The following is a 27500-nucleotide window of genomic DNA, read 5'->3' as shown; positions in this document are numbered from 1 at the left end:
CTGTGTACACAACCAAACTGTCGGTAATGCTGTGTGTTGGATAAAGTGTACTGTGCATGTCGCGGATATCGTTGGTTTGTCTGTCTGTTCTGAAAGAGTGTCACCGAAGCGAACCAGACACAAAAGGCTACTGCAGACAGTGATGCAGTAGTCCTGCAACCGCTGTCCTCACAGCGCAAATGTAGGTAGAAGCAAGTAAATAAAAGAAGTTCACTACCTTTTCTCTTTTTCGTAATACAAGTTAATTTCAGTGCCCTACATGCTGTCTGTGGTGAAGAAAAAACAGTCATTTAAAACAACGAATTGATCTTCATTCTAGAACGATACACCAAGGGGAGGAATATAGATAAGCCATGGACATGAAGAACTCGATCGACTTTCATTTCCCTGTGCAAAATGTAATTTCAGAAAGCAACAGAACAGAATGATACCACCAAAGCTAGATGATCGAAGATTGTCATAGCGCGAACACTGATGTAATTGGTATAATTTATACTGGTGACAAACAGGGGTGGAGTTAGATGCAACGAAACAATCCTTTCCAGGACCTCTGCGCAAAGATAGCAACTAAAGCGATAGCTACTGGGATCCACAACCCTGGAAACCAACGTGAACAGCCAGAGTCGAGTGTCAACTGCACTATTCGATTAGCAAGCAGCTCTAAACCAATTCAGTGGTAAGCTAAGTGTGAGAGTGATGTGCGTGTGTGTTTGATCGCGCCGTCACAAACCGTCGTAGCGATCCACTGGCAATGGATCGCGCGATTAGTAAAACGCGAATAATGGTTTATCTTTCCGCGCTCGATCACGATCGGAATCAACGGGCGACCACAAGCACACACACAAACATACACACCATACACACATAACAAACTACGGCACGTTAGTGCAAGCGAATAAAGCGAGCGATAAGCAACTACTTATCGATGATTAGAGAGTAGCGAAATTAGTTTTTTTGTAAAATGTTACGCTTCAATTTGGATTACTAGTCGTACATTTTCCGTCGGATTCTGGAAGACAATTGTAAGAAAAAGAAAAAGAAGAAGAACACGATAATCAGTTTGGATCGTCGGCACTTGCTTTTGCTTAAATTTTGTCATTTCGTTTGCGAATAAGGAATTGTTTCAGTTTTTCCGTTTGCCCTTTGCACAGCAACGTTTTGTCCTTTTTGCTTCAGGGTATTAGACAAAAAAGTGGCAAAGTTAAATAATATATGTAAAAAAAAAAACAAATCCATTTGAATCCATCACCATCGGTTGCAGTCCGCGAGGGAAGCGCAAGGTTGAAAAACTAGATCCACTTTTTGAGCAACTCTTCATTTCTGTAACTGTTGACATTGATTCACAAAGACTATTCAAACTGTCCTCCATCACGCGCATCTAGCAACTGGCTTGGTGCGGCCTCACATAGCGTCGACGCGCTCGCGAGAGATCTCTGAATAAAGGAAATTAGCGCCAACACGATAAACTAGAAGAAGTTTTGTATCGATCGCTAAGAGCGATCGAATTCTCCACACGAACGACTTCCGATCGCAAGATCGTAAGTATTGCAACCAAAACCTGTCTTATGACATGTTTCGAGACAGCGACGAAGATGGTTGATGAAAACAAATTATAAAGGATATTAAACAAAAATAAAATCGCTAAATTATGGAAACAAAACGGTCGGAACGAGATGTTCACACAACTGTAATGTGAGTCAAACACAGAACGAAACAAAACAAGGAAAAAAGGGAAACATAAAACAACGAAATATAAACGAAGAACACGGAACGATAACAAAAACATAAGATAAAATAGAACACAATAGATGAAAACGTTACCAGTGCGAGATCAGCAATGCGACTGAAGCGCCTCGATTTAACCGAAAGGCTCCGTTTCAGAGGTCCAATATCTTGTTCGAAAAGCTATTGTGTACCACAACAGGAGCCCCAGTAACGTTGCGTTGATCGTTTGGTGTACGGTGTAGGTTTGTAATTTGAATAGTAGTAGTAGTAGTAGTGTATTTGCAGCGACACCCGTCGTGTTGATATCGGGCGTTATCCACCAAACCCAAGCGAAATAGTGGAACGTGGAACGATTTGAGAAGCAATTTTCCCATTCGTTTTCCGTGATCCGTGATTGCCCGGTTAGGAGGGAAGTCGCGCGTGATTGTCCATCGGTCACGATAGATTTCCGTCCACGCAACAAACAAACCCGATCGATGATGCCATAAGGGGCCGTAAGGGGAATGGCCGTGCAATGATCAAGCGACGAAAACGACGACGACGACGATGGTGTCGAGATATGCCAATCCCGATCAATTGGAGGTTTATGTCGTCGTTGACGCAAGTGTGTGTTTGTGGTTCATCCACCATAGCGAACAAGGCGGATGAGAAGGTATGGTTTTGTCGTTGTTTTTCCATTTTGCATTAACCCAATCAGGAAGAGTTTGGATAGTTTGAAATAAAATAAAGAAAGTAAAAATAAAAAACGAAATTATGTTAATATTTGTAAAGCATTCCTTCTCCGGATCTACTTGCTACTGGTTGCTACATTTACGCGACTGGCACGCGACAACAATATCTTTGGAAATGTTTGAGAAAACAAATAGCTAAATTCGCAACTGTTGCGTTCGACGTCAATTGTTTGTTTGGGAATCGAATAAACATTGTGCGATAACCCGGTGGTAGAGCCACTTTGTTCGGCATCGCATTTTTTTTAACTCGTAATAATAAATCCAATCCTATACCACAGCGGGTACGCACCGCGCGGTACGCTATTTATAATTTGTGTCAAAAAAAAACAGAAAGACGACGATAGTCACGCGATACTTTCGTCAATCTACGCTCGTGGCTGAGATGATTCTCATGGATTAATGTTTGCTCCTTCTCAACTTTCCTAAGATATATGGTTATCATGTGCCGGTTTCGCGTTTTCATCTTCCACCATCGCAACCGTGTACTGTGCAATTTTGATTGAAAACAAACCGTGACCCGGAAAACCGGAAAGAGGTATAGTCATATGCACGGATTGAATGTGAAAGAAAAGGCCAAAGTAAAGTACCGAGCATAAAAGATAATTAAAGCGCAGCTGGTTAACAGCGGTTGGCGATAAGTTTGATAAACCAATCCATAGAGAACGAGTGGCGTCCAGGACCATCGTCTCGTGGTGCTGCTTCACCAAACAAACCCTAACACAGCACAAACTAGCGTCACACGACACGCTATCCTACTTACTACTGTGTTGAAGAACGGATGCTTCAATGCTTCTGTGACTGTGATTCGCTTCGTCGGATCGACCACTAAGCATTTACGGATCAAATCCTTTGGATCCTCTGCGATGAAAGAATCGAATAGCAAGACATAAACAGATTAGCACGTGACATGGTCTAAGGATTCGTTCGAGTTCCACTGATCAGTCCGTTGTCAGACTTACCGGATATATCGGCCCATTCTGGCGATGTAAAGCTATATTTTCCTTCCATTATGTTACGCAGCATCACCATCTGCTTTCGATGCCAGAAGGGAGGACATCCTACTAGTAGCGTGAACATGATGACGCCACAGGCCCAACTGAAATTGACAAAGTGTGACATCGCAATTAGTGAATCGAAAGTCATTAATAAAAAAAAGCAACGACTAAACGGGGTCAGATATCTACATGTCCACTTCACGTGAATAGCCGGGTGCGTCTTCAAACATGTTGCATTTAAGGGTTTCCGGTGCCAAATAGCCAGGGGTACCGCAGAGATCTGGGAATCGCAGAGGATGCAAACAAATTGTTAAGTAGTTTAGAGCCGCATGGGAATCCACGGAATCTCTGGTACTCACCATACAACTTCTCGCCCGCTTTGAGCACCCGGGCGAACCCGAAGTCTGTAATCTTCACATTAAGGTTATCGTCGAGCAGAATGTTTTCCGGTTTCAGATCACGATGCACGATGTTCTTGGAGTGGATGTAGTCAACGCCCTCAAAGATTTGGCGCATGATATAGCGAGACTTTTTCTCCGATAGCGTTACAACCGAGGTCAAATAATCGAACAGCTCACCCTGCCGGCACAGCTCGAACACGAGGAATATGAATGCATCCGATTCAAACACATCCTGCAGCTCAACTAATTGGTGGGTGAGGGGAAGTTAATTTTGGAGTAAATTAAACTATCGCTCGTTAAGATTTCCCTCTCTACTTACTGATAAACTTGTGTCCCATTACTTGGCGCAGGATTTGGATTTCTTGTCGTGTCGCTTCAAGCATGTGATTCGAATCGCCCGTCTCGGCTGCCCCAAGATCAATGATCTTCGCGGCATACTCCTTGCCCGTTTCCTTGTCGATACATCGCCGAACAGTTGAGCTGATTCCTCTGTAACAGAACGGGTGGGAATGAAAGGGAATGAAATGATAAGCGGATAACCTTCACGGCACATGATGATGATCACGCGAGGCACAGCAGAATGGAATAAATCATCTATTTTCTGAAATGAGACCAGCATCATTAGCCCCGCCTGATGAATAATGCAACGCTGGAGACGCCCGGTCGGACGGTCCTACAGGTCTAGACATTGAGTACACGTGTCCACCTGGAAATCATCCAACGTGGGTGAAATGGCTGCATATGTGACGGCTGCATATAGTCACGTGCAATCCAACATTGCACAAGCGCAGTCAAGTTGACGACAAAGAATCTAATCCGTCGACGACGCCGATGACGACGACGACGTAACAGGTTCCGTCACAAGATCCGAGCGAATTAGCATTCTGGCGCAAATTAATCCGTTCTACGCCAACGGACGCCTAAGGCGTCGAAAGGTGACATATTCCTCCGTTTGTCCAGGCGTCAATCAGCAAAGCAATTTTCTTATCAACGCAATGTAGGATGTTCTCTGATTCTAGGATATATTCTGAGTGCACACACACACACACTCTCTCTCTCTCTCTCTTTCTCTCCCAACACTCTTCGCCATCACTCAAATAATACCCGATTCTTCCGGCACGATGATTCTTGTTGCACCAATACCCGGGCCCATTGAGCCATTATTGTGGAGAACGAGGAAGGGTGTGCAACAGTGTGCCCATGCGGAATCATCGCTAACTGCGCCATGTGCATGCAGATAATTCGCTTCTTTCAACCAGCACCAGCAGTAACCGGAAACAATCGGTTGATGCAGTATTGTGAGTTGTAGCAACAACAGAAGCAAAGGGAAGGTAATCCCTAGCCATTCATCTGCTGGCGAATGCATTCGAGCGGTGCCGGGGGCAGACGGTTTGTGAACATCATTTGGTGCAAATTGCAAGTGCGGCCATTTCCCGCCGACAGTCTAGGCACGTTCGCAAGCGGCAGTGGAAGGCTGCGCGTGGCCAAATTTGCAGCCCCTTTGGCGCCGTTTCCTCAAATAAAGCCGAATATTTTCGTCGATCACCAAATCGATCGATCGCCGTTAGTAGCTGTTGCATTTGGCAGACGGCGAGCTGCACACGTTTGCAACCCCCACCATGGCCATTCCCCCGACGTCTCCGTTGCAGCAAATGTTTACATTTTCCACCGCGCCACGAACGTGGCAGATCACGAGGAAGCTTGACTACTAGGCCAAAAATAGACCAGAACAGATCAACCCTCCAATCCAACACATACGGAGACAGCATTTTCCTTTTCGTGTCCACTAGCTACTGATCATGATCGGTCGCCCGAGGTGAATGATGGACGAGTCCTTCGGAGCGCACACAAAAATAAGAAAACGTGCTTGGGGGCACGGCATCCGAGCAGGCAGTCACCTTCCAATGGGCGTCATCCATCTGTGTGGAAACCCTTTCTGCTAGCAGATGATGGGGGTGTTGTCCATTGCCATCCGGACACGTTCGTCGGATTGACCGAGTGCTGTCCGAGTGTGAATCTCAACTCAAGGTGGCAGCCGTGGCGCACTGCTCGGGATCTTGCCTTCTCGTGCGCGCATAACCCCCGCTACACGTAAAACAATGGCAACAATAATAGCTTGGATCCTACAGAGGTAATGAAAACATTTCTTTCCTTTTTGTTTGCTCCTTTTGGGACATCACAAGGGAGAGGCGCCGATGCCGTCAAGAATTTCTTTTAAAAAACGAGATCTTCTGAGAATTAATTGAAACACGCGTAAGCACCATCCCAGGCATCTACGTATGCGCGAGGGTTTTCGCGTTCATTGCGGATGGGGTCCACCGCCGTCGTGGTGCTTGGGTAATTTTAGCTTCGCGTGTCCCAAAAAATCCGACCATTACTGGCCGTTTGTCGTGTCGCCGCTACGACGATGACGCTAGTCCCGCGTGCCCACTATTCTGACAACGTCGTCAATACGCTTTCCTTTGCACCAACCAACCAACACAACCGGTGTTGGCACGGATGGGGTTGCTAAGATCCACGGGGCGCTTTCTTCTTTCACGAGAGCAACCGTTTGTAATCTTTCATTACGAACGTGTGATTGCTGTGTTGTGTTGTGTGCAGTGTTGATTTTGACAAAGCAACCTGTGCTCCACTCATGACGCTCGCACGGGCGCCCATTGGTTTCAATTGCCATCATAAACCATTGAATTCCGGCATCACCTTGACACCGGCCAGCCGGCTATCACCGTCCCCGTGCCAGTAGTTATCGTCCACGGGGTGGGATTATTGATAAGCGCTAATAATGGTGAAGCGCATAGGCTCATAAGATGAACAAGCAGTACAACTTCCGTTGTTTTGATCCAGGCGACTATGATCGTGAAGATCGACGCTACTAGAATGATTGATGCAGGTGAACTTTCCCATCATTTGGCGCAGTACATCTCGCCGCCCCAACATCCAGTCTAGTGGTCCAATGAGTGTTAATGGATATTGACAGGGGAGTGAAAACCCTACTCCATGCCACGGTACGCGCCACGGTACGCGCCACGCGCACGTACGCGTTCGCGAATCATGATCACGTTTGGGACACCTTCGGACGAGCTGCTACCCCCAAAAGAGACGAGCCCCCAATGGCAATGGTGGGTGTCGTTTGTGTGCGTAGTTTCAGTGTGCGATCTACGCGGCTACTCGCTGCAATCAATTGAACTAAATTGATCGTGCGGTGTACCGTGCGCCGAAGAAAGAGAGTGAATTGATTACCCAACGGTACAGCAAGCCGGTTGGGAGAGGTTGGGTTTGAAAATCCCACGAAACACACCGCCGCCGCGCCACGAATGGTGAAATCAATAGAAGTATGACGGCGGGTGGGCTCAACCGACCATCGAGTGTGATGTAAGAAGTGAAGGATGTTTCATGTCTACCACACGCTTACCTGCCGAGGATCTCCTTCGGTTCGTACTTGGCGTAGAAGCCTTTGGCCGCATCCTTGTCGGGCAGTAGATCATCCTCTTCGTCTTTGGCCATCCTTTTCTTGAGGCTTATTGTACGCGCGGGTGGTGCACACCGATATCGCCCCGACCGGTACCGGATCAGATAGTCGTGAAGCCGGCCGTAGGAACCGTCACCATAGAGAACGGGGGTGGTACTACACCGAACACCTGATGCCTCCTCCTTCCCAGCAGCCTTACTGCACTCGTCGGCCTCCCAAACAAACGATACGGACGACGAGGACGAGGACGAGGACGATGAGGAGAAGTAGGCACTGTTGCTAGGATTTACACAGCGAAAGCCGATTCACAATCAGCCCAACCAAATGAGGGAGGGGAAATATTAGTGCCTTTCTGGGGTTGAGGTTTAAGTAAACACTGCAAATTTCCAACGCGTGCTTTTCCACTATTTCGTCACACGAATCAAAACGGAAAACCTTCAAACTAGCACTTCAGGACCGTGAATCGCGGGACTCGTACGTTACACCGTCCCGACTCCCAGCAGCTAAGTGATACAATTTTCAATGTCAGAAAGGTTAAAACACGGCGAGCAGCCCCACCAGAGTCGGTTGGTCGCGGGATGATGTACACGCGGCGGTGACGAACGGGTGCGAAGGCATGCGAGTGGGTGGGGGTTTAGTAGCAAGGGGCGGGATTGTCAACTTGACGGTCACACACACACAAACCGAGGGCAAGGTGACGAATTTCAGGACGAGCCCGTGCGGTTAATCAACAAGGCACAACTTTATTAACCAAAAGTGGCAAACGCGGATGCAAAATTAGAGAAATTCGCGAATTAGTGCACGAACAAAATGTATGTTTTTCTTCTGCTTTACCGCCAGTGGTTCCCAAATCGACCAAACCTTTGACAGCTAGAGGCTCTCTCAAAAATCGACGAATCGGCATGCCCGTGTAGCAGCTTCATCGATGAAATGCCCGAACCCGTTTCTCTCCGGAAAGAATTTAAATAAAATCAGTAAATTCACAGAAGGATGCTCGCATTCGTGCTGCATTTATTTACATTTTATTGATCACGCTGCATTAGACATCGCCAAATTGTAAGCGTTTCGGCACCGTACCGCCATCGATGCTCTCAAGGAGCTTCCGTTTCAGGGACGGTTTTTCCTCCTGCTTGTTGGCCGCGTTGTAGCTGGCTGGCATCGGCAAGCGAGGGCCAACCGTAGGTGCCGGTTTATTGGTGAAGTAGGGCATTTGCAGAGCTTCCGTGCAGGAACACCGATTCAGTGGGTACAGAGCGAGCATTTTGTTGGCCAGCTCGAGCAAATCCTCGGACGCGGCCGTAAATATGTCCCGCAGTGGAATCGGTGGGTAGAACTTGTACTGCACGTAATCCGGCAGCGATTTCACATCCGGCCAGTTGGTTTCGTTCGGTGTACCGAGCACCTGAAAGATTCGCGTCAACTGATCGAGATCGCTTTCACCCGGCAGGAACGGTACACGCAGCAGCAGCTCGGCCAGAATACATCCCACGGCCCACATATCGACACCCGTACCATACTGACGGGCACCAAACAGTAGCTCCGGACAACGGTACCACCGTGTCACGACCTGATTGGTGTTGATGCGATTGGGGGAGCCGAAAAACTTGGCCAAACCGAAATCGCCCACCTTCAGCACACCGGATCCGCTGATGAGCAGATTGTTCGGTTTCAGATCCCGGTGCAGTATCCAGTGCATGTGCAAATACTCGAGCCCCCGAAGGGTCTGGATCATGTAGCTCTTAATGTTGGCCGGAGTCAGCACGATCTTCTGGTCTTTGATGATGATTTCGAGATCCGTGTCCATGAAGTCAAACACCAGCGACACGTTGCTCTTGTGTCCAAACACATCCAGCAGTCCGATGATGTTCTCGTGATGCAGCTCGTGCAGAAGCTTAATCTCCCTCAGTGCCGTTCGGTTGATTCCATCTGCGGCCTCTTCCCGGTTGCCGATCTTAATCTTTTTCACGGCCACTATTTCGTTCGTTTCGGTATCGCGCGCCTTATATACAGTGGCAAACTGTGGCAAAGGAGAACAAGAAAGCGGTTAGCGCGGAGGCGCTTGCTTCGAATGGCTCTATTTCTCACCTGACCCTCGCCAAGGAATTCAATTTTCTCATATCGATTCAAAGGATTAACCATAGTGCTGTGTCGGGAGAGTGATAGTTGCCCTAAAGATTTCTAAAAGCAACCGCAAAACCACGAACAAAAAGCGACGAAAACCGTTTTCGAAAAAGCCGGAATCGAACAACAACAAACCGCACACACACACATTGAATTGACGTTTCTTTTGAAATCCGTTTGACAGCAGGGCTGCCAGCTGGACAGAATTCTTGACAAGCGACAGTGTTGGTAGATGAAATAGCAGAACGGAATCGTAAATATTTCCATATTCTCTGATTTTCTCAGATATACCGATAAAGATTAGGGTTTTCTACGTTTTCCAATATTTCTTCGCTGAGCTAAGCTACTTCCCACAATCACTTTTTGTAGCACTTTTCACTACAGCTACACTATCTGCCTCCCCCCCACAACAACCTCAACTCAAGTGCCATGGCGTGTTTTTGATTATTTGTTTTCTGAAATTCGTCGAGCGAGGTTCGTGGTCCGCGGTTGCCGTTGTTCTGCGTGTTTTTTTGTTTTTCCGTTTACCCGTGCGATTTTTGCCGAATAGCACAAAAGCCGCTCGCCAGGCAAGTTTCCTGTGCAAACATCCAGCAGCAAAGAAAAACCGTGGAGAAAATCGTGAGGCGTCCCCGCCCAAAGCCAAAAGAAAAAAACCCAAGCCGCCGGATCAGAAAAGAAGTGCGTGTGTATTGTTTGTGTAGTGTTTTCCTGAGTGCAAACTGTCCTCCTTCCACGGTGTCCTTCGGAGCATCATCGAAAAGGCCGATCGAATTGGGACACGCCAACCGTTCCAGCTCCAGCTGCCCCCCTCCTCAAGCTCATAAACCGGCCGGAATCACAGGATTTCCAACGTTATCAGTTGACTGTTGGCCCTATTCTGCCATTTAACTAGTGAAACTCGCCTCACCAGTGCCAGTTTGCTGCATCAGCATGTCCGATACGGGTAAAACGGTAAGTAACGACGGTTTTGTCTTCATTGACCTTTCCACCAAGAACGCGAGCATAACTTGCCTGGATGTGATGCGTTGGATTGTGTGCCAACTAACAAATCGATCTGGGACACCCGGTCGAGCGATGCCATTCAGAATGTCTCATCGTCCATTCTGCTGGTTTGCATCGTCATCGCCGTGCCGCCAACATAAATCAAATGCTGCAGTGCTGTCTCCGCTGGTCATCGCGGAACTCCACACCCAAGTTGCGAACGACGGCTAGAGAACGGTCCTCATCGACTTTCCGTTGGTCGCACCGAGCGAGAAAAGAATGCGAGGTTGCAGTTTCTGTTGCTGGCTGGATATGCAAAGAGAAGTTTATCTCGGTTTCGTTTCTGAGACGCTCGAAGAACAGAGTAAAACGCAAACATAAAACATCTCTGGTCGTGGTGCGTCACTTGAGCGAACGGATTAATTGCTGCCGTCGAAGCGACGGGGCGGTCGAGTATGGAGAACTCGTTGTTATGCTGAGCGAAACGACGGAAGTACCGAGGACCGAGGCCTCCGGAGGAACTGTAACAGACGCTTAAAATAGTTTACCCCGTTTTGAGGCTAAGACTTACTGCAGCGTCAAACGATTTTGTTTAACGCTCTGAGTCATCGCTATGCATATTGTACCCGCCGCTCGGTTCACTGTTCGCACTTGAGGCAAGCTGGGACTGTGGCATCAGTACTCTCGCTTGCTACCTCCGTAACCAGCGCATGATGGGACATGGAAGAGACAAGCAGTACCGACTGGATTTAATCAGCTCAAACGGAATGCATTCATTCATGAAGCACCAGCAGCGGTCGCAGCTTGTTGTCTGTAAACTTCCGGCTCACTAGATTGCCTCGAGTTTTAAGATGATGCATCTTACGTCTTTGCCGCGATGGGCGATGCCCTCCGTTGGTTTTTGTTTACTTGATCTGCGTGATGTAGTCTGAAACCGAGCTCTGCAAGATCACAGCAGACCGTACGGAAACAGGCCTGCTGATCGATGCCTTCGATATCATTTGAAGCATATCATCTGCTATCACCTAAAGCCTGATACTGATTAGTACAACAGTTTCAGGGTTTATCTACCTTACAATAACCGTATATTCAAGCAAAAAAATTATCGTTTCGTTTTATTGCTCATACAGGAAGATTCGTTTTATTTCTTCGGAAGAATTTCCGTTGTTTTTACTGGATCATATTAGATTACTCTACCACATGCATCCGATACCTAGCACGAGCGGAAGTTGGTTTTGAAAATTAATGTTGTGGCTAGTTTCCAATCTGTAACACGATGCCCCCTTTGTACCGCATACACCTTGACGCTAGCATAGGGATTCTTATCCCTCAGGGAATCACGTGTTTTCAAACGCACCCTGGGGATTTGAAGACTAACGAAACACTTACTTATCGTACTTACGTAAACCAAGAAATCGTTAGTAAATTCAATCGTACTGTGCATCGTTACCGGTTAAACTGCTGCTCAAATGCCGAGCATAAGTGAAGCTATCCAATAAATCGTTGCTTGCGTATTGCACCGTACACTTGCATCGCGAAGATTGTTACATTGTCTCTATCCCTGAATGCAATGTCCATGCGATACTCGCCGGAGGGAAGTGATTTTGGAGAATATTTTGGATGCATAGCCCACAGTACCGTGTAGGTGGTATTCTGTGGAAATTCAAAAGAATGTAATCTTGCGGTTACATAGTAATATATTAAACATACTAACCCCATGCGGACAAGGATAATACATCGAGGGAAGGGTTTCTTCAAAAATTTTTGCTACCACTTTCGCCATCAGATTGTTCCGTTGCGTGCGCATTGCATGGCATGCCTCTACATTCCAGTCAACCATAAATGGTCTATAGGTTGTGTACTTGTAGAACAATTTAGCGGCAATGGTAATGAAGTTGAGTCGATATGGTACATGAAGAGACACATTCAGATAGGTAGTTCCATTTGGTACACGCAGCGTTTTGCAGTAGTGCAGCTTAGATCGTTGGTATGGGGTTCCAATACATTCATACCTCACAATCCGCCAACTTTCGATAACAGTACGCTCTTGACCACCAATTCGTTGATACAGAATCAGGAATATGCAAAATATACTATACTGTACAATTCGTCTCATCGTCAGTACTTTGTTGCACGACTTTTAATAACGAATGTTACAATGAGACTAGTCGTTACGGCACAGCAAACATATAGATGAAGCTTTAAGCTGAAAGACCATTTAAAAAGCAATGGTGAACTGATAGCATTTATCATCAGTTCAGCAATCGGTTCAAATGGTGTCCATTATTTTAAAATTTAGAGTGTTAAAATCTACGAGATTTGTTTAAAATGACATTAAATGGAACAACAATTGTCTATAAAATAAAACTATGACCCATACAATTTTGATTGTATCTTTGGGCCCTAATCGTAAGAGGTGTACGATGATTTGGGATAAAAATTAATTTTTCTTTTATTGTTTTTTATTTTTTGCGAAAATTTAACTTTTTGGAAAATATTAGGGTTCAGTTTTGAGAAAACATGTTAAAAAATACAATTCGACAAAAACAAAATGTAACGTATTGGTTTATTCTTCTTCAATACTGTTAACTTACTAACCGCCTGGTTGCTCTGCCTTATATATATGTTTCTAGCATAGCAACCAAAGTGGACTATGATATATAACACTACTCCCCCCTTAATTTCGAGGCTTCCGTACAGCGCGACCGTATCTAGTGTAGTATGTAGTATTTTCTATTGGAGGTTCCTCTACGGTTAACACATTTCGGGGATCCTCTTCGGTTAAAACATTTCCAGATGTTTGTTCATCGTCAAAAAACTCAATCGGATGTTTTTTTAGTTGATGGCTTCTTCGCTTAATAATTCCAAATTCTGTTTTACATTCGTACAATACCATTCCTAAACGTTTTGTTATGATAGCTTTCATCCATGCTATCGTATTAGGTAATCGGTAATCTCTTGCAAAGACCACTTCGCCAACTTCGAAATTCATACTGAGTTTCTGAGATTGATCATCTAAATCTTGCAGTCGCTTAACACCTGCTTTAAGGCCATCAAATCTAATTTTCATTTCCCTTTTGAACATTAGTTTGAACGGGCTTTCATTAGTTGTCGCATGTTTTGTAGCCCGATACATTTCCAGAAAATTCCATAAATTACGATGAACGCCTTTTCCATGATTAGCTGGATCTATTGCTGATTTCGACAATGCAGTTTTGACTGTTTTTACCGCATTTTCTGCAGCATCATTTGAAAACGGACTGTAAGGCGCTGTTGTTAAATGCCTTATTCCTCTTTCAGCACAAAAACTTTTGAACTCCTCTGAAGTAAACGCAGTACCGTTGTCGGAGATCAATGTTGAAATGGATCCAAAACGGGATATATATTCGCACAGCTTTTCGATAGTTTCACGCGATGTTAGCGTTCGCACTGGAAAAACTTCGATCCATTTGCTATAACTATCGACGGTGACGAAATAATCTGCTCCCTTGAACTTAAAATGGTCCATGTGAACTCGATCACCAGGTTCGTTCGTAAGTCGCCAAGGTGATAAACAATCGGTCTTCTGAGGGAGAATTTTGATACATGTTTCGCATCTTTTTCCGATTTCTTCAATCTCCTTATCCATAGACGGCCACCAGAAATACGCACGAGCTAAACTCTTCATTTTCACTATTCCAAGATGAGCAGAATGTAGCTCCTGAAGTATGCTCCTACGCAATTTAGAAGGTACAACAATGCGGTATCCCCAAAGTAGAACACCTTCTTCTACACTTAGCTCTTCTCTTTTTGAATGGAATTTCTTGACTTCTTCTTCTGGAATATTCTGAGGCCAACCAGATTTCAAATATTCGATTATACGACTTATGATAATGTCCCGACGACTTTCAATCACCAGTTGTTTTCGTTCAACTAACGAACGAGTCGCAGATTCAATAAAACTAATGAAATTCGACGGTTCTTCTTCGAGTTCTGCATAATCCGTATCATCTTCAGTCGCATTTAATGGAAAACGAGATAGGAAATCTGCTGCCGTATTATCCATTCCTTTAACATGCTGGATCTCATAATCGAAATTTGTTAAAAATACAGCCCAGCGTTGTAAACGTCTAGCGGCTGTTTCAGGAACTCCTTTTGTGCTAAATAAACCAATCAATGGCTTGTGATCGGTTATAAGTATAAAATGTCGTCCAGCCAAATAATTATAGAATTTCTTGATTCCACAATATATCGCCAATGCTTCTCGATCAATGGTTGAGTAATTATTTTCGTGTTTCTTGAATACTCTTGAACAAAATGATATAGGACGTTCACTCTTATCCGGAAAAACATGTGTGATCACTGCACCAACTCCAGCATTCGACGCATCACAATAGAGTTTAATCGGAAGACTTCGATCATAGTGAGCCAAAACAGATTCTCCAGAAATAAGCTTTTTCGCATTTTCAAACGCCTGCTGTTGTCTTTCTGTCCAAGCGAAGTCAACACCATCCTTCAGCAGATCATATAAAGGTTGCAGGTTGGATGCCAAATTGGAGCAAAATTTACCGTAGTAATTTACCAAACCAACAAATGACCGAACTTCTTTGATATTTGATGGTCTTGCTACATTAAGGATGGCTTTTACCTTATCAGGATCTTTGTGTAAACCATCTTTGTCAATACGATGCCCAAGGAATTTCACCTCTGTCTTGAAAAATTCACATTTTTGTCTGTTCAGTAACAGACCGTTGTCCTTCAACCGCTGCAAAACTCGATCCAAATTATTCAAATGTTCTTCCGTGTTAGAACCAGTTACCATCACATCGTCCAGATAAATAACTGTTCCATGACATCCTTGCAAAACCTTCTCCAGAGTAGCTTGAAAAATGGAACATGCTGTCTTCGTTCCAAAAGGCAAACGATTCATAAGGAATATTCCTCGATGAGTGCTCCAAGCCAAAAGCGTACGTGCTTCTTCATCTAATTCCAATTGATTATAGGCATTTTTGAGATCTAACTTCGAAAAATGTTGACCACCTTGCAATGCCGCAAAAATCTCATCAATAATTGGTAATGGATGATGGTAATCTTTCAAAAACGGATTTACTGTAACACGATAATCCGCACAAAGTCGAACAGACGAATCTTTCTTCAAAACAGGAACTAACGGAGTTCCCCATTCCGCATCTGCCGCCGATGCCTTAGTAATTATTCCGCTTTTTTCTAAACGATCCAATTCATCTTCTACCTTCTCCTTGAAAGCTAACGGAACTTTTCTGGGTTTGAAAAATTTTGGCACTGCTCCTTCGATCAAAGGTAGATGCACTTTCGTATTTTTCAAACAACCCAAGTCACCATTGAAAACTGTTTCGTGCTTTTTCAAAATGTTTTCCAAGGTTTCTGAATTTACTTCGGGCACTGACAAAACGCAGAAATCTATCTTCAAACCCCATCTAGACATCGTTTGTCTTCCAAGCAATGGGTGTCGATTTCCATCGAAAACGAAAATTTCCTCCTTGGATACGTGATTTTTGAACTTCATTTCAGCCACAAACTTTCCAAGAGCACGGAAAACACTACCGTTATAGCACAAAAACTCTTCTTTCACACCGGTTTTTAACGTTTCGTAAGGAAATAGGTTGTCGAATAATGCTTTTGAAATTGCATTCACAGGGCTTCCGGTATCTACTTCAAATTCAATTGATCTCTTGTTTACGAAAACTTCTTGCAATACAGGCGGGAGATATTCGACGTTATTTAAACGTAAATGACTTATCTTTGGCGACTTCTGTTCATGTTTCTTTTCCGACGAATAATTCTTGGCAGTGCACACTTTGCCCAAATGTCCTTTTTTCTTACAAAATTTGCAAACGTAATTTTTATACTGGCATTTTCGAAAATCGTGGTCTCCTTTTCCACAACTAAAACATTTCAGTTCTTCTTTCTTTGGCCTTTCAATCTTGGTATTTGCTTTTTGAATTCGAAAAACTGTACCACGTTGTAAAAGAGTCGCTTCCTTTTTCATTGCCAATTTCACCAATTGATCGTAGGTTGCTGAGATTTCTTCTTCACAAATGCGATCAAAAACTGGACCACGGCGTAATCCCACTACGAACATGTTCTTAACCATTTCATTCAAATTTCCTCCAAACTCGCAACTGCTCGACAGCTTCTTTAAACGAGTTGCCCATTCCACGATTGTTTCGGTGTCCCCTTGACGCGCTTCAAAGAAAATCGAGCGTTCCCGAAAAACAACCACTGTCGGCATAAAGCGTTGCCGTAAAACACCACAGAGTTCATTAAACGTTTTTTCTTCTGGTTTACTCGGAAAACACAGATCGCGCACGATTTGGTACACTTCGACGGAAACCGAAGTTAAAAGAAGGGCAGCTTGCTTTTCATCGTCGTCCAAATCGTACGCCACGAAGAATCTTTCCAGGCGCTCCTGGTAAATCGGCCAGGAATCTTCAATGTTGAACTCTGGTGGCTTATTCATTTTTCTCTCGTCGCCAATGTAACGTATTGGTTTATTCTTCTTCAATACTGTTAACTTACTAACCGCCTGGTTGCTCTGCCTTATATATATGTTTCTAGCATAGCAACCAAAGTGGACTATGATATATAACACAAAACCACTCGACATGACTACACGATATATGATGTGAAGATAAAGGTTTAAAACGATCGTTTCAGTAGATTTTATGCTACGATAGAGACACATAAATCACTACGTATCACTACGTCATTCTTTCTGTTTGATCCACTGTATTTAACCTAACAAACCCTGCTTACGCATTGCGCCGTACACTTTCACTGCTAGCAGGAGCACATTATCACGATCCTTAAATGTAATGTCTATGCGATAGTCACCGGATGGAAGCGATTTGGGAGAATATTTTGTATCTAAGGCCCAAACTATATTGTAGGTGGTATTCTAAGGAAAGCAAAAAGAATGTAATTTTGTGGTTAAAAATCGATCATGGATTTCCAAACAATCAATTAAAAATACAAACCCCATGCGGACAAGGATAATACATCGAGGGAACGGTTTCTTCAAACACTTTTGATATGACTCTCGCCATCAGATTGTTCCGTCGCGAGCGCATTGCTTGACATGCTTCTATATTCCAGTCTACCATAAATGGTTTATACGTTGTGTACTTGTAGTATGCTTTAACCGCAATGTTGATGAAGTTGAGCCGATTAGGTACATGAATGGACACATTCAGGTAGGTGGTCCCATTCGGTACACGAAGCGTGTTGCAGTAGTGCAGCATCGTACGCTGGTATGGTGTTCCAATACATTCATACCTCACAACCCGCCAACCTGCAATATCTGGACGTTCTTGTCCACCGATTCGTTGATGCAGGATCAGGAATATGCAGAAAATACCGTATTGTACAATTCGTTTCATTGCCAGTATTTTGTTGCACGACTGGTAACGGAGAATGTTGCAATGACACTACTCCTTACGGCACAGGAAAAATATAGATGAAGCTCTCATCTGAGAAACCACAATGTTTAACTGATTCCAGTTATAATCAGTTCAGTTATCTGTTCAATTGATGCCCATTACTTTAATGGCTTAGAACGATAGATTCTGCATGGTATTTGGTTAAAAATGACATTGAAAGAAAGAAAACAATATCTGAAAAATTAAACTATGAACCATACAATTTTGAATGCATTTTTGTCCCTTACTCATAAGGGGGCGCTAATAAAACGGAGCGGTTAAAATTTTTTTTTTATTTTATGGGGGAAACCAGCCGGATTTTGTGAATGTCACATTCAATTTAATTTAACTTTAAGAATATAACGTCGTAATATACAGAAAGTGTATAAAATATGCAACCATCGCATTAAAAATACCCGAATGAGCTAGATGATCAATGAGGTGAAGATAAAGTGTTCAAAGTATTAAAAGGATTGTTTAAGTAATTTTTATGCTACGAAGGAGACACACTTTAAAATCATTGCAATATGTTAACGTCAAGGCATGGTGAATCTGCATGTTGTTAACTTAACCTTGTAGAGGAGTAGCTCGAAATACAAAAAAACACTTCTGCATTTACATTTTCCTAAGAGAATATGCTACCATTTTTCACAGACAACCACCATTAATATAAATATTTACCAATACCGGTAGAAGGTACCGTTCAGTGAATTATTACTCAAATTTAAATGATCTTTTATTTTCTCCGTTTGATCTAAAGTATTTATCCTAACAAACCTTGCTTATGCATTGTACCGTACACTTGCATCGCCAACAGCAACACATTATCACGATCCTTAAATGTAATGTCTACGCGATAGTCACCAGAGGGAAGCGATTTTGGAGAATATTTTGTATCCAAGGCCCAAACTGTGGCGTAGGTTCTATTCTGTGGAAACCCAAAAAATGAATTGTAATGAGTATTAATCCTGCCCTGAGCACCAGTAGACTGGAAATACTAACCCCATGTGGACAAGGATAATACATCGAGGGAACGGTTTCTTCAAAATCTTTTGCTATCACTTGCGCCATCAGATTGTTCCGTCGCGAGCGCATTGCTTGACATGCTTCTATATTCCAGTCTACCATAAATGGTTTATACGTTGTGTACTTGTAGTATGCTTTAACCGCAATGTTGATGAAGTTAAGCTGATTTGGGACGCCTATAGACAAATTCAGGTAGTTGGTCCCATTCGGCACACGAAGCGTGTTACAGTGGTGCAGAATCGTACGCTGATATGGTGCCCCAATACATTGATACCTCACAACCCGCCAACCTTCAGTAACAGGACTCACTTGCCCTTCAATACCATTATGAAGGAGCACAAATGTGCATAACACACCAAAATACACCATTATAAAAGTGACTTCTCCGCTTATTGCTAGTAGAGTACTAAACTACTTTGTAAATGAATGTTTCAATGTAGTGTTTCGTCATGCAATAAGCGAATTTAAAACGATATCATGTATTTGAAGTCTAAATTTGAGTGATCAGTTCATTCGATTAGTTCATATCTGATTGGAAATTACTTTCAAATCACTTACTCCCTATTTATATAATCAAGTATAATGAGAAAGAGTAATAACTATTAATAGTTTAAATTGGAAGGAAAATCCCATCTCTTAAACGTAACTGACGATCATACAATTTTGATTATATCTCCTGCATCATTACCTCTTTTTTAGGCCACGATGTTGGTGCGTTATCATGTATAAATGATTACCAAACTATGATGTTTGTACATTATCGTGTATAAATGAATCCTCTATGACGTGAATCTGCTTCTTGCCTTAACTAGAGTATTTATTTAAACATTATGCAAAGTAAAGCATATATTTAACCCTCATGAAACAAATGTGGAATTGTTCGGATTGCAGACATTTACTTTGCAATTGTAGTGTTTTAAGAGATAAGAATATGTACAACCGTTGGGTGCCACAACCTGCCCGAATTTGATAGTCATTAAATAATTCGGTTAAACGTTCTTTAGTCCTCTCCCTGTAATCCACAGCATTTAGCCTAGCAAACCCTGTCTACGCATTGCACCGTATACTTGCATCGCAAACAAGAGTACGTTATCACCATCTTTGAATGTAATGTCTGTACGATAGTCACCTGATGGAAGCGATTTGGGAAAATATTTTGGATCCATGGACCAAACTATGTTGTAGGTGGTGTTCTGTGGAAAACCAAAATACGGAATATAATGAGTATAGAACCTCTTCTAAAACGCAGAATAGTATCAAAAATCACAAACCCCATGGGGACAAGGATAATACATCGAAGGAAGGGTTTCTTCAAACACTTTTGCGATCACCTGATCAACCGGATTGGTACGTCGTACGCGCATTATACGGCATGCCTCTATGTTCCAATCCAACATAAATGGTCTGTACGTTGTGTACTTATAGTATCCTTTCACAGCAAAGTAAATAAAATTTACCTTATCAGGTACATGAAGGGACACATTCAGATAGGTGGTTCCATTTGGTACACGCAGCGTGTTGCAGTAGTGCAACTTTGATCGTTGGTATGGTGTTCCAATACATTGATACCTCACAATTCGCCAACCTTCGGTATTAGGACTCACTTGACCTTCGACACCTTTATGAAGGATCACGAATGCACAAAGGATAGCATATTGTACGAACAAACAAGAGAGTTCTTTTCTCATCTCTAGTATTATGATGAATGAGTTGTTATGATGAATGTTCCAATGAAACTGCTCATCCCTGCACACCGGAAAGGTATTTAAACGCTCTAACGCTGTGTAATATGTTTCAAAAACAACTTTGTTGAATTGATGCCACATATACTTAACTCCATAATCTCTCTTATCTGGATTTCTATCAGTTGAACTATTTGCAGTGATGGATTCTGAAGGATATCTGTTCAGAAATTACTCAATTCTCTCTGCATGTATTCATATAATAAGAAGGGGTAATTGCTATTTTTAAATAGTGGAATAAACTATTTTTAAATTAAAACTTCATATCAAAGAATTATCTATTTGGTCTCTATTAAGGAGGTTTAATTTCGGGCAGAAATGCATTTTGCCTTTTTTATTAAACATTGAAGGAAATGTTTGTTCAAATACTTTTAGGATCACTTTCGTTTTAACATACAGTCGAGACTGATCCGGAGTTCATTTGCTTTACACATGTTTTGCACATGTTCACTTTCCTCATTGGATTGTAACGTCGCGAGCGCATTGCATGGCATGCCTCTACACTACACTCTGTCATAAACGGTCTGTATGTCGTATACTTGTAGTACAATTTAACCGCTATAGTAATGAAGTTGAGCCGATTAGATACATGAAGCGACGCATTCAGGTAGGTAGTGCCATTAGGTGCATGAAGTGTATTGCAGAAGTGCAGCTTTGATCGCTGGTAAGTTGTTTCGATGCATGGCAATCCGCTATCGCTATCCATCGATAACTGGTCGCACATGATCACTTGCAACATCATAGAGGACCTCAAACGACCAGAAGATACGAAATTGTACGATTAGACAAAAACTTTTCGGATCACTGGTAGGTTATTATAACTAACTTGTATCATGCAATGTAACTGATCGTAACAGCACTGCTGAAGAGTTAAATCAATGCTCTGAAAATTATGCATCAGATAAATAAACATTTTTAAAGTGATACTATTTATGATCACTTTTGTCTGTTTGTTGGCCTGCCATTCAATGATGGAATGGATAGATTGTACAAGATATTTTGTTTACAAATTAATTTGGAATGGTCAGAATCGCCTGAATTTGCAATCAGCTCATCTATATTTATAAGCAATGAAATGATTAAGTTGAACCCTTGAAATTAAGTGTCCGGGTTATCAATAGCTATTATGATCTCTGAAAAAATCTCTTCCAGGACTGTGATTTTTTTTATTTTTATGGTTGCTTCTTGTACCCTTTGAAATGTAACGGAAAATCAGTTCTCCATGACGGAAATCGGTCTATTGCTTTAGTTAAATAATAAGGGGGCATCTCCTTATGGACCTTATGGAGTTCCTTCAAATTTGAAACTGTTGTGCATTTGCACTGTGTCAGCGCTGTTAATGCACCACCGTCTTTGACAGACTATTCAGAACGTTGGTTATGTTCTGTGATTTCGTACTGGATCGCTCGAACCATTTCTTTAAAAAAATATTTGAAAAATTCGCTAAAGATTAACAGTTAACTGTTTTTTATTTTCAATATTTATCCTATCAAACCCTGCTTACGCATTGTACCGTACACTTTCATCGCAAACAGGAGTATATTATTACGATCCTTGTATGAAATGTCTAAACGATAATCACCGGAGGGAAGAGATTTTGGAGAATATTTTGGATCTAAGGCCCACAGTACTGTGTAGGTGGTATTCTGTTGAATTCCAAAAACATTGCATTACGAGCTGTTCGGAAATGTAAAGTGATATAAAAAATACTAACCCCATGCGGACAAGGATAGTACATCGAAGGGATGGTTTCTTCAAAAACTTTTGCGATCACTTGCGCCATCGGATTGTATCGTCGCGTGCGCAACGCTTGACACACTTCTGTTTTCCAGTCTATCATAAACGATCTATATGTCGTATACTTGTAGTACAATTTAACCGCAATGTTGATGAAGTTGAGCCGATTAGGTACATGAAGGGACGCGTTCAGATATGTGGTCCCATTCGCAACACGAAGCGTGTTGCAGTAGTGCAGCATCGTACGCTGATATGGTGTTCCAATACATTCATACCTCACAACTCGCCATCCCTCGATAACTGTCCGCTCTTGACCACCGACTCTTTGATGTAGGACCACAAATAACCAGAAGATACCATATTGTAAGACTCCTCCCATAGCTGGTACTTTGTTTTCTGACTTTAAATGGTGCATGGTCCGATGAAACTATGCTTTGTAGTGTAGCTTAAGCAAAGATAAATCGGGCTTTAAAAACATCTCATCTTGAATTGCTGACATTTATCATTAGTTTAGTCATCTGTCTAATTACTTCACATTACTTTAACGACTTAGAACGATAGATTCTTAAAGATATCTGCTTAGAAATTACCTATTTTTTTTTTATGCACTTATATATTTTAATCATATCAGAATCATAAGAGAAATAACTATGTATATCTCAAATGAACAATCAAGTCTAAAATAAAACTGTGACTCATAAAATAGCGATTGTATCTTCGGGCCTCAATCATAAGAGAGTTTTACGAAAATTGGAGCAAAAGAAGGATTTTTGGAAAGTTTCATTCAATTAAATTTTTTGAATTTATTTTTTTTTTATTTAGGAATGTTAGGTCGTAGTTTTGAAAAAATTGTTACAATATACATCTGTGGCATTAACAAAAACACTCTAAACACAGCTACATGTTAAATGATGTGAAGATGTAGTGTTTAAAATATCAAAAAAATCGTTTCAGTAGTTTTTATGCTACGATGGACACATATGGATAAATATTAATCACTACGACGATACCGTTCGGTGAATTCTTGCTCGAATTCAAACGATCTTTCATTCTCTCCGCTTGATCAACAGTATTTATCCAATCAAACCCTGTCTACGCATTGTACCGTACGCTTGTATCGCGAACAGGAGCACATTATCACGATCTTTGTATGTAATGTCTAAACGATAGTCACCGGATGGAATCGATTTGGGAGAATATTTTGGATCCAAGGCCCACAGTAGCGTATATGTGGTATTCTATGGAAAACCAAAATAATGTAATATTACGGTTGAAAATCGGTTAGTAAACATACTAACCCCATGCGGACAAGGATAATACATCGAGGGGACAGTTTCTTCAAACACTTTTGATACCACTTGCGCCATCAGATTGTTCCGTCGCGAGCGCATTGCATGGCATGCCTCTATATTCCAGTCTACCATAAATGGTTTGTACGTTGTGTACTTGTAGTATGCTTTAACCGCAATATTGACGAAGTTGAGCTGATTTGGGACGTGTATAGACAAATTAGCCGTGGCCACACGGGGCGAAAATTTGCGCGCAAATTTGCACATTAATGCCAAAATGTTTTCGCTTCGTGTGGCAGGGGTAAAAACCCGAAAATTTATGCCGAAATGTCAAACGTATTGTTTTCATCTGTGTTTTGGCCGCTGAAGTTGATTTCCGAATAAATTTTGCAGTTTTTAACGATATTGTTGCTGTTGCTGTTATATTTATATTAAAAATGCAAAAACAATACGAAAAGAACCTACATTTTCGTAAATAAAGCGTTCGATAGCGTCAAGGGTTCAGCGAAAAAGTCCGGGGACGTATAAAAGTTTGACAGCGTGTAAGGGTTAAGCGAAACCGTTTTGACATTAATTTTTTCGTTTGCGCTAGAGTTTTCGCCCCGTGTGGCCACGGCTATTGAGGTAGTTGGTCCCATTCGGCACACGAAGCGTGTTACAGTGGTGCAGAATCGTACGCTGATATGGTGCCCCAATGCATTGATATCTCACAACCCGCCAACCTTCAGTAACAGGACTCACTTGACCTTCGACACCTTTATGAAGGATCACGAATGCACAAAGGATAGCATATTGTATGTTCAAACAAGAGATTTTTTCTCTCATCCCTAGTACTGTGATAAATTACTTTTTATGATAAATGTTCTCATGAAACTGATCGTCACTGCACACCGGAAAGGTATTTAAACGCTCTGACGCTTTGAAATGTGTTGCAAACTGCTATGTTAAACTGATGCCATTTATTATCAGTTCAACCAACTCTTATCTGGATTTCTATTAGTTTAATGATATGCAGTGATGGTTTCTGAAGGATATCTGTTTAGAAATTACACTCAATCCACTCTGAAATTAACATGAAATTAGAATTAATTCCAGATCGAAAAGCATTGTTCCTTTTTTACTTTAAACTCTTTTGTTTTGGACGAATGTTACATTAAACTATAATTTAATAAGAATCTTTGTCCATAGTTCAACGAAAATGTGTCAAAAATACTCCCATGGCATTGTTTGATCCATGTAGTCTAGTCGAGTGTTGTTTTTTTTTTTATTTCGAGGTTTCATGTTTTCAGTGCATTTTGGAATAAAATAATAAACAAATAATTATGGCGATTCTATATTTTAGTATAACATATTACAAACGAAATATTAAAGGAACGTTTCGTTAGTTTGGATAATGCAATGGACATCGAGTTTATATTTATTAAATCGTTGCTTTTGTTGTGCAACTTTCTTGTTGAGAGATGCGATGCCTTAAGACAAGCATGTTTTTCAGGCCGCTACATCTCAATATATTTGTTTAGTATTTTAACATTCAAGTTGGATTTGCTCACTAAACCATTACGAACCCTATTGACACAGAGAAATCGTGATTCGCACTTCGAGAATTTCGGGTCTGTTGATGTTTAAGTGGGTAGCAACCAATTGAATCGTTGAAACGTTCTTAAATAAATGTTCTCCATTTGATCAACAGTATTTATCCTATCAAACCCTGCCTGCGCATTGTACCGTACACTTTCATCGCAAACAGGAGTATATTATCACGATCCTTGAATGAGATGTCTATGCGATAGTCACCAGATGGAATCGATTTGGGAAAATATTTTGGATCTAAGGCCCACAGTACTGTGTAGGTGGTATTCTGTGGAAAACCAAACGATGGATTATAATGAGTTTGTATTCTGAAAAGAGGACCAGCAGACTAAAAATACTAACCCCATGCGGACAAGGATAAAACATCGAGGGAAGGGTTTCTTCAAAAACTTTTGCTATCACTTTTGCCATCGGATTGTATCGTCGCGAGCGCAATGCATGACATACCTCAACGTTCCAGTCTATCATAAATGGTCTGTACGTTGTATACTTGTAGTTGAATTTAACCGCAATGTTGAGGAAGTTTAACCGATTTGGTACATGGAGGGACGCCTGCAGATAGGTGGTCCCATTTGGTACATGAAGCGTGTCGCAGTAGAGCAAGTTAGATCTCTGGTATGGTGCCCCAATGCATTGATACCTCACAATTCGCCAACCTTCGGTATTGGGACTCACTTGACCTTCGACACCTTTATGAAGGATCACGAATGCAGAAAGGATTACATATTGTACGTACAAACAAGAGATTTTTTCTTGCATCTCTAGCACTATGACGAACGACGTTTTATGATGAATTTTCTCGTGAAACTGATCTTTACGGCGCAGCTGAATGGAAGACAATGTTCCGACGCTCTACCATGTGTTGCAATAAACTGTTTTGGGTAGATTACATTTGTTATTAGTTCAATCATCTCTTATCTAGATTTCTATTATTATTATTTCTACGAATCAAAACGTAAAATTTGAAAAGATCTAAAAGAAAATTCTACTTCTCTCGCTCTGTATGTAGTAAGATAAAATCGCGATGGTTGATTTAAACCCCTATATGGTAGTAACTCGTTCATATAGATTTGCTACAGTATTTTACATCGAACGCTCAAACAACGATGAAAGGTTAGCTTTGTAGAAAATCAAAAACCACATCGAGGGAATCCATCCTTTCAACACTTTTGAAATTACCTGCTCAATCGAATTGCTGCGTTGCGCGCGCTTGGGCCACCGATTTACCGTTAAATTTTTTTTAATTATTTCGTTTAATTATCCACGGTAAACACACTTTTGCCAATCGACATTAACATAACACTGTCATGTAATTGCACCAGAAGTACTAGTTATCATTGTGACTGAAATGAGCATCGTGAGAATATGGTTGCCGTACGATATGTTCGGATGATTCTATCCAAGTTGGTCTGGGGTATTTTTTCAACTAAATTTATTTCTCTACTTGCTAAAACATTTCACGATAATGTTCGAATTTAATCAATTGTAGTGAGACGTTAACAGCAGGGCTCTAAAACGGCTGATCAATCCAGGATGATGGTTAGCGTCTCTTTCTCAAATACGAGAAGAATATGTGAAGCGCAAAGAGTGTTACGTTTTTACGATTCACGAACACTAAATCCACCCTGTAATCACCAACAGGTAGTGCCGGCGGTGCAACTCTTGCTGGAAGGGTTGCTATAACGTTGTACGTCCTATTCTATAGCAAAAAACAAAAAAGAAGCTTAGTCCAACAACTAGTTTGACCTAGGTTAAGCTACTGTCGCTACATTACATACACCATGTGGACAGGGTGTAACGAGATCGGGCACAGTTTCCAGAAACACTTGGTACACGTAAAACGACACAGGATCGGATCCAGGATTCTGCAGGTACTGACAAACGTCGCCCGATACATCGATTAAGAACGGTTGGTAGGTTGTGTATTTATAAAACATTTTGACGTTCACACGCAGGAAAACCAACCGCTTTGGTACCTCGAGCGATACGTTGATAAAAGTAGACCGGTTGCGATAGCTCAGCGTTCGGCAATGGTGTAGTATAGTGAGATGATAGGGTAGTTCGTAGCACTGGAACTTGCGGATGCGCAGCGCGTATAGCTGGTGAGAGCTGTTGTTAATGTTAAACGTGAATGCTGTAACTACACGCAACACTCGAGATGATTGATTTTCTATCATAATCATCCAACACAAAAGAAGACTGCAGATCACTAACATCGTCTTCGACGTTCCCTGACTTTTTGTCCGTAAGTCAC

General features: G+C 42.0%; 3 protein-coding genes across 6 annotated transcripts in view; 1 reads left to right on the top strand and 2 right to left on the bottom strand.

Annotated features, from left to right (window-relative positions):
• Positions 1-8184, bottom strand: part of LOC125951284 (phosphorylase b kinase gamma catalytic chain, skeletal muscle/heart isoform) — a 10941-nt gene extending 2757 nt beyond the window's left edge. The window contains exons 1-8 of one of the 4 annotated variants that reach the window (XM_049680015.1): positions 7265-8184; positions 4172-4341; positions 3811-4095; positions 3641-3731; positions 3416-3552; positions 3217-3314; positions 1822-1905; positions 995-1009 (exon numbers count right to left, since the gene is read on the bottom strand). In XM_049680015.1, the coding sequence (XP_049535972.1) occupies positions 995-1009; positions 1822-1905; positions 3217-3314; positions 3416-3552; positions 3641-3731; positions 3811-4095; positions 4172-4341; positions 7265-7356 (972 nt within the window). In that variant the 5' untranslated portion in view covers positions 7357-8184. The remainder of the gene's footprint in view (positions 1-994; positions 1010-1821; positions 1906-3216; positions 3315-3415; positions 3553-3640; positions 3732-3810; positions 4096-4171; positions 4342-7264) is intronic. The other 3 variants (XM_049680018.1, XM_049680016.1, XM_049680019.1) reach the window with 3 other exon arrangements.
• A 135-nt stretch (positions 8185-8319) lies between these two features.
• LOC125951290 (cyclin-dependent kinase 7) lies at positions 8320-9576 on the bottom strand. The gene is made up of 2 exons (XM_049680027.1): positions 9407-9576; positions 8320-9338 (listed from the first exon to the last, which is right to left on the bottom strand). The coding sequence occupies exons 1-2, from the start codon at positions 9458-9460 to the stop codon at positions 8361-8363; spliced, it is 1032 nt and encodes a 343-aa protein (XP_049535984.1). The 5' UTR covers positions 9461-9576; the 3' UTR covers positions 8320-8360.
• A 267-nt stretch (positions 9577-9843) lies between these two features.
• Positions 9844-27500, top strand: part of LOC125951287 (septin-1) — a 22967-nt gene continuing 5310 nt past the window's right edge. Inside the window, exon 1 of the mRNA XM_049680022.1 lies at positions 9844-10396. Within this exon, the coding sequence (XP_049535979.1) occupies positions 10376-10396 (21 nt within the window). The 5' untranslated portion in view covers positions 9844-10375. The remainder of the gene's footprint in view (positions 10397-27500) is intronic.

Source organism: Anopheles darlingi, chromosome 2 (genome assembly GCF_943734745.1).
Source record: "Anopheles darlingi chromosome 2, idAnoDarlMG_H_01, whole genome shotgun sequence".
NCBI lineage: Eukaryota > Metazoa > Arthropoda > Insecta > Diptera > Culicidae > Anopheles > Anopheles darlingi.
Note: the sequence above shows the minus strand (reverse complement) of the source record. Positions and strands in the feature narration are given on the sequence as shown.